Below are 13,978 nucleotides of genomic sequence, written 5' to 3'. Positions count from 1 at the left end.
GTGGGGCGAGCGCGGATTTATAGGGTGCTCCCCCCAGGCAGCGGAAGGGCCGTTGTGCAACACGCGGTGACTTCCCACATCACCCCCGCTCCCCGTTCTCGGAAAGCTGACCGAGGCAGAGGAGGAAGGGGCCAGGCAGGCTGCATCCCCCCGGACTGGGTTTTGCCTGCTGGAAGAAGGGATTGCCTGTGGGAAGCACATCAGGAAGAAGGGGATGGGGTAGGCTGTGCCCCCCATGTTGACACTTGCTGCTGTTTGTAGCACCCCAACCCCCTCTACTGCACCACAAACCGCAGCAAGGCTTGCCCAGGGTGCTGAAACACCCTCGGCGTCAGCTCTGTGCCCAGCTGGGCTTCCCACAAGGGGCAGCAGGACCCCCCAGGACTGTACGAGGGACCCCGGTCCTTCGGGACCTTCCGCTGCCCTCCCCATCCCCGCAGCCGGGACCCCCCAGCCCCAAAGGAAGCAGGCTGAGGCCACCAGTGCTGGAAGTGGTGCTTGACCTCTGCGGGGTGCACAGGAAATTTTACGGGTGGCTTCGTCAGAGGGGCAGGCTGGTTTTGGGAAACACCGGGCAGTACGTGATGCTGTTGCCCAACTTCAGAGAAGTGAGCGGCAGCTTCAGCCAGTTTCCGCTTACCGAGAGCTCGGGGTCACTCAGGTTTGCTGAGCTCCCCCCAGCAAAGAGCATCTCCCTCACCGTCACCAAGGGCACCACTCTCAGCAGCACGGGGAGCCAGGAAAAGCGACGGGGAGGGGCATTGGCCCCTGGGAAAGGGTGCACCAAGGGTGGAAGAAGGCAGGAGCAGCCCCGAGGGATACGTTTGTCAGATCCTTTTTAAAAGGCTTTATTTTTCAAAATATACAGTGTATTTACAATTGTAGTGTCTACAGTTTTACATATAACTTTATTCCAAACCTTTAAATATCTGCAGTAAACATTAGAAAAAAAAAATAAATCACAGGATCAGCAACAAAGGCATCTCGTAGCAATTCTGTTCATTGGAGTTTGAGTTTCAGGTAGCCAATGTCTACAAAAAACAAACTTGATAAATTTGGCAGAGAGATGGTGTGCACTGGTTAGAACCAGGCAAAATCCAGACCTGGGGGATTCCCTGCAATGGGCGAGAGGCCAGGAAAACCCTGTGCTGAGACCAGGCCAGGAGAAGGACCCAGGATACGGGAGCCCCTTGGCACGAGTTAGGCGATGGGGTTAACTGCAGCGTGCTGGGCGCCGTGGGGAGAGGGCACCCTGGGAGGGGACAGGCTCGGGGCGGCGGGGGGGGGGGGCTCCGGCAAGGTGTCAGGGCGGAGGAGGGAGGGCAGCATCAGGCACTTCATCTCTCAGGCAGCAGATCTGCCCGTGCATCCGTGGCCTGGAGTGGGAGGGCGGCAAGGAAGGGGCAGGAGCCCCCCAGGAAGCCTCGCAACCTCCTCCTTCCCTTTCCCCACATCCTCACCCCCTGTCACCCTTGGCAGTGCCACAAGTGGACCACAGCGCACCACGGGGATGCTCCGGCGTGAGGCCACTGCTGTGGCACAGCCCCCGGCAAGGGGACAGGGGCCAGCCGGCCTCACCGCGGGACTGGGAGGGATGCCAGCCCCAGCCCAGGAGGGACGGAGCTGGTGGCTGGGTGCTGTGCTGGGGCCATCAGTCCTCTTTCTCGAAGGTTTCCTCAGGGATGAGCGTCCGGAAGGGATGATCCCAGAAGCGGGTGCTGATGCCAAAGCCTGTGGGCAGGGGAGAGAGAGCTCAGCCCACAGTGCCACCATCACCAGGATGGGGACAGGGCACAGCTCGCTCCGCGCTAACTGGCGAGGGAGGAGCGCCTGCGTTTCGGGGAGGGGTGAAGGCAAGACAAGGACAAAGAGGAAGAGCAGAGGGAACAGAAGGAGCTGGCTGGGCCACGGTACCGGCCCCACGGATGATAGCTTATCTGGATGGGGCGTTTTCTCCTAGGAAACCGGGCAAAGGGCAGGTTGAGCAAGTGCCGGGCTGCTGAAGGTGCGGGGCGGACCCGGGGAAGCCTGGGGCCTCACCCTGCGCCCGCCAACACCTCCCGGCGGGAGGAGATGCTGCGCTGGGCAGGGATGGGCACCCACAGCCCTGCGCCACAGGGGCTCTGCCTCCGCCCCGGCATCCCTGGGCGGCATCGGTGCCCGCCGGCGAGACATCCCACTGCCTCCACCGCTGAGCCGGCTCCCCGTCCTCAACCCAGGGGCTGGGAAATGGGTCCCATGGGGCTGCAGCACCTCGCACGCTGCTTCCCCGTTGGCGTGCTGCTCAGGTTTCCCCATCCCACATCCCAAACAGCAAATATTTCCGAGCATCGGCTGCACACAGGCAGGCAGGCCAGGCTTCGACAGCCTTTGCCACCAGTGGCACACACAGGGAACGCAGCGCTACCTGCTTTTTGGTGTTCAAAGTGGTGCTTGACATGGTAAGCCTTCAGACCGTACAGGTAGGTGCCTTTTTTCGGTGAGCCGTAGTGGAGGTAATAGTGCATCATGTCGTAGATGATGTAGCCGCAGAGCCCCCCGACGAACACCGAGAGCCCCAGCACCTCGGGCAGCAGGAGCCGCAGGACGCCGTAGAAGAAGCCGATCACCAGCGAGGCTGGCACGGGAGGGAAGACCAGGCGGGAGCTGTCGAAGGGAGACTGGAAGCAGAGGAGGACAGTGGGACAGGCAGCTCCTAGCTCACCACACGTCCGCCAGCGCATCCCCACCAAGCGCTGGGGGGGTGCCCGTTCGGGAAAAAGCCATCACCAGAGCAGCCCCCAGGAACCCTCCCCAAAAGATGTACCCGGAGCAGCAAGGGGTGGCCGGGCAGCCAGTGGCTTTGGCTGGCAGGTCCCCGAGCTCCACGGGGACACTTCCTCCAGCGAAGCTAGAGGGAGCCCATAGCTCTTTTGGTCTTCCCCCTTGCCCAACCGGAGCTTGCAGATTTAACTCCAGCTCCTCCGAGCCCGTCTTGCAGCCCTCGCCGGTATTAGGTAAGGGCCCCGCTCGGGGCGAAGATGCCACGAGTCACGTTGAACACGCACAAACAGGCTCCACCTGAGCAAAGGCCACCGTTCCCACGGCCCGGCGGGCGCCGGCGGGGGCGGCAGCTGCGACTCACCTTGTGATGCTGCCCATGCAGCAAGAAATGCAGGGTGATGAGATAGTAGTTACTAGCGGGTGGCTTCATGTGGAAGACAAAGCGATGGATGAGGTACTCTAGCAGGGACCACAGGAACATCCCCAGGAGGAAGATGAAGGGGAAGAAGTATTTGTGGACGGGGATGGAGTACTCTACACAAGGAGACATGCAGCAGTCAGCGGGGCAGATGGCATGCGGGGGCTCTTACTCATCGCCATCCTCCCGTTGGCACCTGGGTGAAACTGGGCTCTCCCTCCCTCTCACCTCTCATCCACCTCCTGCCCCAAGCTTCCCCAGGGAGCCACCTAGCCGAGCACCGCTCCAAGACATATTTTCCTTTGATTCCCATTAAGTCACACTCTTTAGCAAAAGGGTTGGCTTCTCACTGCTGCAAGGAGCTGGTGAGAGGGGTCCCCTGCATCCCAGGTGCCAACAGGGGCTCAGATGGGCACCCCAGTGACAGCCCTGTCCTTACAGGGCTTTGCTCACCAGAGCAGGGCAGGAGGGGCCTTATCTGTGCAGGCAGCACTTGTGACAGTCAAACAGTGGTGCTGGCAGTGGGGTTTCTTTTTTTTTTTTAATTTTGAGAAAAAAAAAAAATAGGTTTCTTGGGCACTTTCCCCCGCAGAGCATTTTTCAGCCACCTCCTCCTTCCAGGGCCGACTGCCAGCCCCATCTCCTCACTAGCACAATTCAAACCGCTCCCCGCCCCCCAACCTGTTAATTTTTGGGAAATCAATCAATCAATAAACAGCCCCTTGGCAACGAGGTGCCAAATGCCATGAGGAGCAGAGGGTGGTGCCAGTGCAGCGGGCACTCCACCCTGCAGCCGGGCACCACTGGCACCGGGTGGCACCTTGCGGAAAAAAAAAAAAAATAGGGAGCCCAGAAAAAAAAAAAAAAAAAAAAAAAAAAGCAGCACAACAAAGAAGACAGCCTGCCCAGGCCATGCTTGTTATTCCCGGGGGAGCAGACAGTGGGAGATTCAAGGGCAGGCGCTTCGGGCAAACAAGCCCCGCACTGTGCGATGCCGGCGGTGCTGAGAGCCGGGTTTGTTCACCCGCTGCGGCGGCATTCAGCCGTGGCCCAGGGTGGGCGTCGGCGGGGGGTGCAGCGCCACAGGGCTGGGGTTTGGGGATGGAGGGAAGGGAGACAAGAGGGAGTGAGCTGCAGCCCGGGCCAGAGGCCTCCGTGCTCCTATCGATCCCCCCGGGGGGACAGAGTCGGTGGGCGAGCTCAGCACACAGAGGTGGGCGAGCTCAGGCGGCTTCGTGCAGGGGACATGCCGGTGGCTGTGGGGATGGGGGCTCACCCGCTGCTCTTGCATGCGGCTCGTGGTGAGCGTGCACGGAAGGAGGGATGCGGAAGGGATGCAGAGGTCTCCCTGCAGGTGTCCTGCCCCTGGGCCTGGAGCGGGGGCAGCAAGCCCAGCCCAAAGGCTTTGCCACTGCTCGTACCTGTGGTGAAGGAGGAGAAGAGTCTGGTGTTGCCCTGGGCGAGGGACGTGTAGCTGACCCAGCTGAGATAGAGCACCACGGGAGCCCACACTATGAACACCACGTACCTGCGGGGTAGAGGGAGATGTCAGGGGGAGCGTCCCATGGGTCGGCAAGCCGTCCCCCCCTCCCCACGGAGGCACCGGCCAGGGCACGGCGCAGACCCTGGGGGCTCACCACGCTGTTTTGGAGAGGGACTCGAGAAAATCCGAGTGGAAGAGGCGGATGGGCCGATCCACAGGCTGATGCACCCACTCGTCGTACTTCTCCCCCAGGTAGCCCACTTGCCACAGCAAGGGCTTCTGCCAGTCCACCAGGTCCTGAGGGAGCAGACAGCGGTTGTACCCCCGCAGGACCCACACTCCGGCCCGGTACCAGGCACAAAGCTGCACTGGAGCTGCGGGATTTTGGGCTGCAAGCCCCTTCCCACGCCCCACAAGCAGCTGCTTCTTGCTCCAAGCAGCCCTGAGCTCCCACAAGCAGCAGCACAGCGCAGGCAAGCAGAGCCAGGCACGCAGCAGCCCCATCTACCCAGGAACGCAGGGCTGAGCTCACCCCTGTGCCAGCAGGTACCTGCTGGCGGTTCAAGGTGAAGGCGGCCGTACCCGGACCTGGCTCAGCATCAGGCCCTGATAACCGAGGCTCTTTCCCCCCCTCCCCGGGAGCTGCCAAGATTAGATAGCAAGCAGCGATACTGCCCGCTTGCTAGCCGTGCCAGCAAGCCACCAGCAGGACATTGAGCCCATCCCCGTGGCATTGCCTTGGCCAAGGGCTTTTCTTCTTGCAGAGAGGACGCATGGGGTGGCCGCAGCCATTGGAGTGCTCTGGCAGCGAGGGGTGAAGCAGAAAGAGATGGAGAGCAGGGATACGGGATGGGAACGCAAACACCCGTCGCTGTCGCTCCTCCCGCAGCTGCGTGGCTGCAAGAGCAAGAAGGGACTTGTGCAGGTGTGCGCGTGCATGGGACAAAACCAGAGGGACACGACCAGCAGCGCCGCCTCTGCCATCACTCAGCATCTCTGGACGCATCTTCTGCTGGCCTGGCCAGATAAGGTGGTTTCTCAGTCACACCCCTGCCCTGGGACAGAAACTGCGCTTGCCCAGCCGAGCCCCAGACCTGGCAGCTCTCCATCGGCCAGCCTGTGCCATGCCGGCACGGCGACCAGCACCGGGGCTGTGCCACCGGTGGTAGCGGGGATGGCTCAGCTCAGCGTGTTTCAGGGCAAGGAGCCGAGGCGGCCGTGGGCATTTCTGGGTCTGCAGGCAGGGATGGATGCGATCACGCAGGAGGGGAAACGACCCCAGCCCGCAGCGGGTGCGAGGGGTGGGGATGGAGACACCCTCTGCCAGGGAGGTACAGAAAAAGTTGGAGCAGAAAGGCCACTTTGGGATGGCAGAATCACTTTTCAAGGTGTTCAGCAGCAAAATATTAAGATGGGGGCGGGGGGGGGGTGAAGGTGCTCTCCTGCTCCAAAAGCTCTCAATCCCTTTCCAAGATAAAAGCACGCTCACCACCAAGCCAGGGCAGCCAGATAGTGCCACAGAAGGAAGGGACATCCGAAGGCACCATGGGGACAAATCCCCACTCCCATGGCACACTCAGAGAGAAGCTGGCAGGGCGCACCCTGTGCACGTAGGGGTCACCCTGCCTGGACCAGGGGATCCCTTAGCACTCCAGTACTCAGTCAAGAGGAAAAAGTGAAAATAAATAAATAAAGCAAGCAAGAAAAAGAAATAAAGCGAGGTGTGGCTTGGCAGCACGTCCCACTCGAAGGGCACAGCCACTGCCAGAGAAAGCCATCCCTGCCCACGCGGCCGCAGCAGCAGCCTCCCAGCTTGGCTGCACCTGGGCAATAAAGCGCAAGCGATGCGCCAGTGCCAGGAGAAAGGGCAGAAGCATCCAGAAGAGCTCGGCTCCCTCCCAGCATCCCTCCCATCCCGGGGGTCAGCAGGAAGCCAGCGCTCACACAGGGACGGGGAGACCCCGTCTGCCCTGGGGGCGCTCCGGCAAACAGCGTGCCAGAGGAACCCCCAGCTCTTACCGTCTCCACATCCACTGTTTTATAGCGGGGATCCATCCGTGCTGGGCTCTGGGCTGCAGCATCCACTGCCTTCTCATCCACTGACTCAGGGAGACTCTGAAAAAAGAAGGCAAGCCCTGTGGTGAAGCATCGGTGGCAGACGTGGTTGGGACATGGGTGACATGGGTGACGGCCATGTCACCCAGGCGCATAAGCAGAGCTCACTCACACCCGCCTGCTAAATAAATAAGGGAAAAAATTTGATGAATTTAAGTCAGTCAGTTCCTGCAGAGCAGGTTCCCAAGGGATGCGGCCACCAACGAGCTGCGCTGCGCTTCCAACTGCGCACCGAGCATCACACGCTCAGGTCTCTTTGGAAGCCTCCCCCACGCCCAGTGTTCGGGCCACCCCAGCACGCTGCTGGGAGGGCTCTGGGTGCCACTGCTTCGATGCTGCGAAGCGGAGGCTCCTGGGCCATTGGCTGGCATCTCCCCTTGCAAGCAGGCAGCGCCGCAGCACAGCTCGCCCTCCTGCAGGCCAGCGACACGGTGAGCACCAGCCTGAGCCAGCAAAGGCATCGGCGGGTTGGTGCTCACCATGTCGGCACCGGGCTCTCTCCTCCCCATCCCACCACCCCCCGCAGTGAGAGCCCCACTCAGCGGTTCGGTCCCCGAGGAAGCTGGGGACAAGCTGGGGACCATGGCACAGCCAGTGCCACCACCCTGGCTCTGGGCATGGGGAAAAAACGCAGCAGGAGGAAGGCCACCTAGGGAAGAAGGCAAAGTGTCCTTTGTGGGGCGGCGCTGGGCCAGGCACCTTCGCCACAGGCTACGCAAGATGGGGTGGGCTCTTGGTTTTGGCTAGAAAGGGCACGCTGAGGCCCGGGGACCGGGCGGTGCAGTGGCGGCAGGATGAAGCCCAGGCTGCAGTCCCGCTGCCAGGGCTGGCTGAGAAACAGGAGAAACCTGCCTCGTCTGATGCTTGGAAGCAACCACACCACCAGCTGCCAGCACCAGCCTCCTTCCCGCGGCCCTGCCAGCACCGGCGCCGGCCCTGCCGCTGGCGGGGGGCTTGGTGAGGCCGCAGCGTGCCCATGCAAGCCCTGAGCTGGCCGTGCCCCCCAGCAGCAGCACCGGCAGCCGGCCAGTTCCCCAGGCAGGACGTGCCAAACATGCCTTTTCTCCGCTTTGTCACCTTGAGTTACCCATTAACCCGGCAGCAGGGCACGGCGCGGCAGCCCCAGCGCACCAATGCCCACTGGGGTTCCCAGCCCCACTGCTCCCAGCAAGGACAGGTTTTCTCCCAGCAGCTGTGGTGCAAACGGGGTTCCTCGATGGATGCTCTCCCTGCTGCTCCAAGAGGGATGCGACTCCCTTGAGGGATGCGAGGGCATCGCATCCCTGTGGGAATAAACCTGGCAGCTGCAGGAAGAGCCGGGATGCAGGAGGACCAGCGTCACCTCACCGGGGCGGGCAGGACTTTACTCCGTGCTGTGCTGGCAACGCGGCGGCAGGGCCCAGGTGCTGTTTGCTGACAGCAGGCACTCCTTGCCCGGCCAGGCTCCCACCCCCTTTCCCAGGCTAGCCAGATTTCAAGCCTCATCCCACTGGTACAGGGGCTGAGCTACCCAGCCCCAAGGCAGCCCCTCGCCCCGGGGGTGCGGGCAGGGCAGGGGATATTTCCAGCCAGGCTGGACTTGAGCAGGCATCAATTTTATTTCAGGCAGAGCACCGGTGCAAGCTGATTCCATGGACCACCACACCTCCCTCTGTGAGGGTCCCACCACGATTTTCAGCTTTGCGCTCTCCATCCTTCAGCAAGACATCCTGAAACCCTGGGAGAGGGGGGATGCCCTGAAGTCCAGCCAAGAATGGTCAAGTTATAGTTTTGCTTCCTCCCCACAGGCACTTTGGAAGAATATTTGCCTTTAAGAGAGACAGGCAGGTTCTCCATCCCCCAAGAAACGAGCCCGTGGTCTCCGCCTCAATGCCTGTACCACAGCATTACCAGCAGCGGGAAGGATGCTTAAGAAAGCGGGGCTGACGCAACACCCCAGCACCTCTGTTCCCTCTTCCGAAACATCCACGTGCCTCCGGCTCCCCTGCCCACAGACACCCGAGCACCACGTCATGGTTGGAGGCTTCCCCAATCTCCCGGGTCAGGGAGGCGGACAGCGGCTTGGACCCCACCTTGCTGGCAGCACCCTGGCTGAGGAGGATGGGTGCCACCAGCGAGATGCCATCGCCCTGCGTGCTATTGCAGCTCCCTTCCAGCGCCCAGCCTCGCCTGAGTCACCTCCTCCTCCTCAGGCAGGGAGCAGGAGGAAGGCTCTCCCCTTGTTCACCCCGGGGCTGGCACTGAAAGGACCCACAACCATGGCGCAACCGGGATGCGAAGCCATGCCTGCGTGCCCTGGCTCATTCCCCAGAGTGGCGACATGCTCCTGCCTGCCCCAAGCACGCAGCCACCCCACGGGGACCGAGCCCCACCGGCACCCAGACCAGCGCTGGGGCTTCTGCCCATCCTCCTCCTCCTCCAAATAAAATGTGGGTTTGAAGGAGGCTGAAGGGGTCTTCGCAAGCACTGGGTTCTGCCTGTCATCCGTGGGTGATGCTGATGCATCCGAGTCATCCCCCAGCAAACAGGTCCTGCTGGCAGGGATGCGCAAGAGGCCTGATGTAACGAAGGGAAAGTTAACGCCTATGAAGCGCTGTCTTCCCGCGCCACCACCCAGGCAAGTGGCCGCCCCGACGAGGTGCCAGCTCTCCTGCTGGGATGCAACGGGGCGAACACCCAGGGCATGACACGACGCAGTGACCGGGTGACCCGGCACAACCCCTGAGCATCCCACTGCCCCGTGCAGGTCAGGCAGGGAGCAGGTGCCAGCTGGAGAGCCACGCTGCCCCTGTGCCGCCCCGCATTGGGGCTTGGGGCGTCAAAAGAAAACTAAAATCCAGCCGCGGCATGAGCAGGTACAGATAGGAGGGGTGATCCAGCACGGAGCAGGAGGAGAAGCTGGAAACCCGTCCTCAGCCCAGGGAGGGCAATGCTGCCTGCCAGCCACCCTGCCAGCAGCCCCAACCCAGTTTTTCCACCCGTGCCCCTTTGCCCAGTAGTCAAACCCAGCGGGAGCCCTGCCGTGCCTCTGCATCGCCCTGGAGCCTCCCACGCCTTCACCGAGCTCCTAAACTGCTCCGTTTGCTGATGTCCACGTGGGACAATTGCGTGGGCAATGCAGGCTCAGGCGTGGAGCATGGGGACAACCCCTGAGGCACAGGGAGCCCGAGCGAGGTTCCCACCTGCGGTGGCACAGTCCCAGCATCCCCGTCCCACTGGCACCACGGTTCCCGGGAGCAGCTGGCGGAGCCCCATGATGCTGCACCTCAGCCCGTGAAGCACTGGGGACAGCAGGACTGTTAGAAGGAGGTTGAATTTACCTTGTTCAAACAATAATACTTTAAAAGCCACTTCTTGTTAGCTACCTCCTGAGAACGCACAAGTGCCTACATCCAAGTGAGCTGAGGCTGGGACAGAGAGCCAGGGCAAGCCTGACACGCAGCGATATGGGTGAGAGGATGGGGAGGACAGCAGTCCCAAGAGGGATGGAGATTTATGGTGATTCACGGCCACGTCACGTACCCCAAAGAGGCTGTGATGAAAGACTCTCATTGCTTAAATTGGTGGAGTAATTAGATGATCCAGTTTCCCTCTAGCAAGGCTGTTAAAATCCACTGTCTAGTTTGGGTAATTATCGCTTCTCACTTTGATCTCCCCTATATATTCTGTTTACATAGATAAAAATTCTGGGTATTAATTTGTCCTTAGCCAAATGGGTCCGGCTGACGCAGAAGAGAGACCCATGGCTGAAGGATGGAGCCAAGCTCCCCAGAGCCACGGGAAGGGGCGCGGAGAGGCGTGCCGGCGGGATGAAGGCTGGCTCCCACCTGCCTCTTCGCCTCTCCTGCATTAATGCATTTCCCCCCTTCCTTTCCAAAACCCTCAGAGTCCCTGAGTGTAAGCAGGGGTGTGCTGGATGCCTGTGGGACCACAGGCTCCTGCATCCCTGGACAAGGGGATGGTGCAGCCCCGGGACCTCCAACAGGCAAGGAGAGGCACCAGCAAAGCCATGGGGGTCCGGGGCCAGAGGGGGCAATGCAACACCTCCTCGAGGCACGTCTGCCCGAACACAGCCAAAGCAAGGACCCAAGTGCCACTGAGGGCATCGACTCTCGCCATCTCCCTCCAAAGGGGATTTTTGGGGGGTGGCAAGTGTGGCAGAGCAGCTGACGCATGGCGTGCACGCCAGACATGCAGGATGGTTTATCTAGTGCCAGGTAGCATCTGATCTCCCTGCGTCCCAGCGTTATCACGCCATCTATTTACATTGGGACAGTGGCAATTCCCCTCAGCCAAGGCTTCGGTGCAAGAACCCGTTTGTCCAGTACCTTCCTTCGCCCCAACCAGTTGGGCTCGTCACGCCTGCGAGGGGGCGGTGGCAATGAGTGTCCCAACAGAGGAGGTGCCATCACTGGGATTCAGGGAAAAAGCAGGCATGGTGCTGGGGCTGAACAAAGCCTCATCTGTGGTGCTGCTGCCGGTCGGGACCGAGGCTGCGCCACGGGGAGAACAGCAAGTGCAAACAAGCAGCCCAGAGGGACCGACTGGTCACCGACCTTGCTGGGATGTCCGGAAGGGAAAGCGGCCACTGGACTGGCCAAGGGGGCTGGGCTGGTCCCGCTGCTTGGCCATCCTCACCGTGCCGGTGCCGTGTGCCAGTGCCGTGTGCCGGTCAGTAACTGGGGTGGCAGCACCTCGTGCTACGCTGCCTCCTGGAAGTTCCTGGTGCTTTGCCGGGTGCTTTCCCTTCCACCTGGGCAGCCACGGTTGGGACGGTGCTGAGTCACAGCCACCCTTGGCCCATACCTGGACAGTCAGGGAGGTGGCTGGGCTCCTCTCCCCACCAGCAGCCGCTCAGCACCAGCAAGTGTCAGCACCCAGCACCCCAGTGCCTGCTGAGGGCTGGTGGTGCCAGGAAGGGTGCCTTGCCCCATCACCCACCCCGTGCCGTGCAGCCCAGCTAAAAGCAACACTGAGGTGCATGTCCCCATCGCCCGCAGCCCTGGCAAGGACACCAGCACCTCCTCACCATGCTGGCATGCCAGGGTCACCCACCAGCCCTGCCTCCCAGTGACAGGGCTGGGATGCGACTGTGGGGTGGGACCCATCGATACAAGGCTCTGTGCTCCGGGGATGCAGGGTGTCTCAGGCCCCGAGACCTGGACCCTGCGTGCCTCGGGATCCCCTGCACCTCAGGCCCCACAGACGGTGCTGACAGCCCCACAGGTGTCCTCGGAGCCAGCGTGCCCCACGCACCCAGGAGCGCTGCCTTAAACACCCCCTGCCCCACACACCCCTGTACACTCCCTGCCCCCCACAGCCGGGACCCCGAGTGTCCTGTGCAGCTCAGACCCAATGCACCCCATGTCCCACACAGCTCAGGCTTGGACCTGGGTGCCCTCCTATACGCTACATGTGCCCCGAAGGCTCCATGTCCCATACATTCCAGACCCTACACACCCTTGGCATGCCCAGTAGACCCTGGACCTCGGGTGCCCTGTAGACCCCATAGAGCTCAGGCCCTGCACAGCCCTGACCTGGGGTGCCCTGTAGACCCCGTACGGCTCACACCCTGCACAGCTCAGACCCCAGTACCCTATAGACAGCTTGGACCCTACGTACCCTGCGCTTGGGGTGCTCTATAGATCCTGCACTGCTCAGATCCCACACAGCTGGGACCTGGGACACCCTATAGACTCCATACACCCCAGACCTGGAGCACCCTACAGACGCTGTACCTCCTGGGCTTGGAGCACCCTGGATCGAGGACACCCTATAGACTGGGTACGTACCAGACGTGGGAGGCCCTGGTTCCAGCACGCCCTATAGGACCTGCAATGGCACAGCCCTGGGATAGGAGCACCCTGGACCCAGGACACCCTATAGACTCGGTACGTACCAGACAGGGGACTCCCAATAGAGCCCGCACCTCGGCGGCGCCGGGACGCCCTGTAGAGCCCGCACCTCGGCGGCGCAGCCCGCAGTACCTGCTCCCCGCCGGGCTCCATCTCCCCCACGTAGTACTGCTCCAGCCAGCGGCGGGCGTTGGCCGAGTGCCGGTGGGGCGGCCCGTCCAGCGCCGCGCTCACGTCGGTGCCCGCCCGGCGCCGCAGCAGCTGCTCCCCGCCCGGGTGCAGCCGCACGAAGCCGCTCAGGTCGTAGAGGCGGCGGCGGCAGGAGACCAGGCAGGCGCCCTGCGCGCAGCGCGCCCGCACCTCGGCGGCGCTGAAGGAGCGCGGCGCCGCCATGGCCCCGCTGCCCGCGCGCTGCCCGCACCGCTGCCCGCGCGCCGCGCTCTGCCCGCACCTGCTCATCTGCATACATGCATATGCGCCAGGCCCCGCCCCCGGCCCCGCCCCGCGCCGCTCGTTGGACCGTGCCCGAGGGGGCGGGGCTTGGGCTGAGGGGGCTCCGCCCCACCGCAGGTGCCCTGCCGAGGGGGGGAATGGGGAACCCCCTGGGGGGGGGGGGGGAACCCCTGCAGGGGGAGCGGGGGGGGCAGCCCTGGGGCGAGCAGGGAAGCCCGGGGGGGCAGTGGGGGTGCACCCCTGGAGGGGCATTCGGGGGACACACACCTCGGGGCACTGGGGACCCCCCGGGGGGGGACACAGCCCTGGAGGGAACAGGGAACCCCCAGCGGGGGAACGGGGGGCACCTCTGGGAGGGGGGACACGGGGGTGCGCCCCTAGGGGGCACCGGGGAACCACCGGAGGGGGAACGGGGGGGGGCGGGGGACGACGACCCCTGGAGGGGATGGGGAATCCCTGGGTGCATGGGGGTCAAGGGGGGGTCACCCCCTAGGGGGCACCGGGGACCTGCTAGAGGGGGAATGGTGGGGGGGCGGGGGGGGGCACCCCTGAGGGCGGGGAATGGGGAGCCTCCAGGAGGGGGGGTACAAGGGTGTGTGGTGGCCCCCGGGGGGGGAGTGGGGCTGTGGGGCACCCCTGGGGGAGGGAATGGGGTACCCGAGGGAGGGGACAAGGGCACACGGGCATGCTTGGGGGGGGAGCAATGGGGGGGTCTGGGCAACCCTGGATGTGCTATGGGGGGCACCCCCAGGGAGTATGGGCACAGCCGGGGGGGTAACTGGGGGGAGTGGGGACCCCCCCCGGGGTATCATCCTGCCCAGGGTGCCACCCCCCCAAGCTCTGTGGTTGCGAAGGCTGTGGGAACCCCAGTCCCTGCTCAGAAGCCCCCAG

General features: G+C 62.9%; 1 protein-coding gene across 1 annotated transcript; it reads right to left on the bottom strand.

The window, feature by feature from the left end:
• Positions 1-832: 832 nt before the first annotated feature.
• On the bottom strand, positions 833-13,075 carry FA2H (fatty acid 2-hydroxylase). Its single transcript, XM_005233641.4, has 7 exons — positions 12,767-13,075; positions 6,684-6,779; positions 4,819-4,961; positions 4,603-4,709; positions 3,125-3,297; positions 2,408-2,660; positions 833-1,731 (listed from the first exon to the last, which is right to left on the bottom strand). Exons 1-7 carry the CDS (start codon positions 13,025-13,027, stop codon positions 1,652-1,654), a joined length of 1,113 nt encoding a protein of 370 aa, XP_005233698.3. The 5' UTR covers positions 13,028-13,075; the 3' UTR covers positions 833-1,651.
• Positions 13,076-13,978: the final 903 nt, after the last annotated feature.

Source organism: Falco peregrinus, chromosome 14 (genome assembly GCF_023634155.1).
Source record: "Falco peregrinus isolate bFalPer1 chromosome 14, bFalPer1.pri, whole genome shotgun sequence".
Taxonomy (NCBI): domain Eukaryota; kingdom Metazoa; phylum Chordata; class Aves; order Falconiformes; family Falconidae; genus Falco; species Falco peregrinus.
This window is presented reverse-complemented; position numbering and strand designations above follow the sequence as displayed.

Excerpts from the sequence above, each read along its gene's own strand:
- FA2H (XM_005233641.4), bottom strand. The coding sequence starts at position 13,027 with ATGGCGGCGCCGCGCTCCTTCAGCGCCGCCGAGGTGCGGGCGCGCTGC. Across the intron at positions 4,710-4,818 it reads TCCCTCTCCAAAACAGCGTG|GTACGTGGTGTTCATAGTGT; the intron begins GTGAGCCCCCAG and ends TCTACCCCGCAG. Across the intron at positions 3,298-4,602 it reads CTTCTCCTCCTTCACCACAG|AGTACTCCATCCCCGTCCAC; the intron begins GTACGAGCAGTG and ends CTCCTTGTGTAG.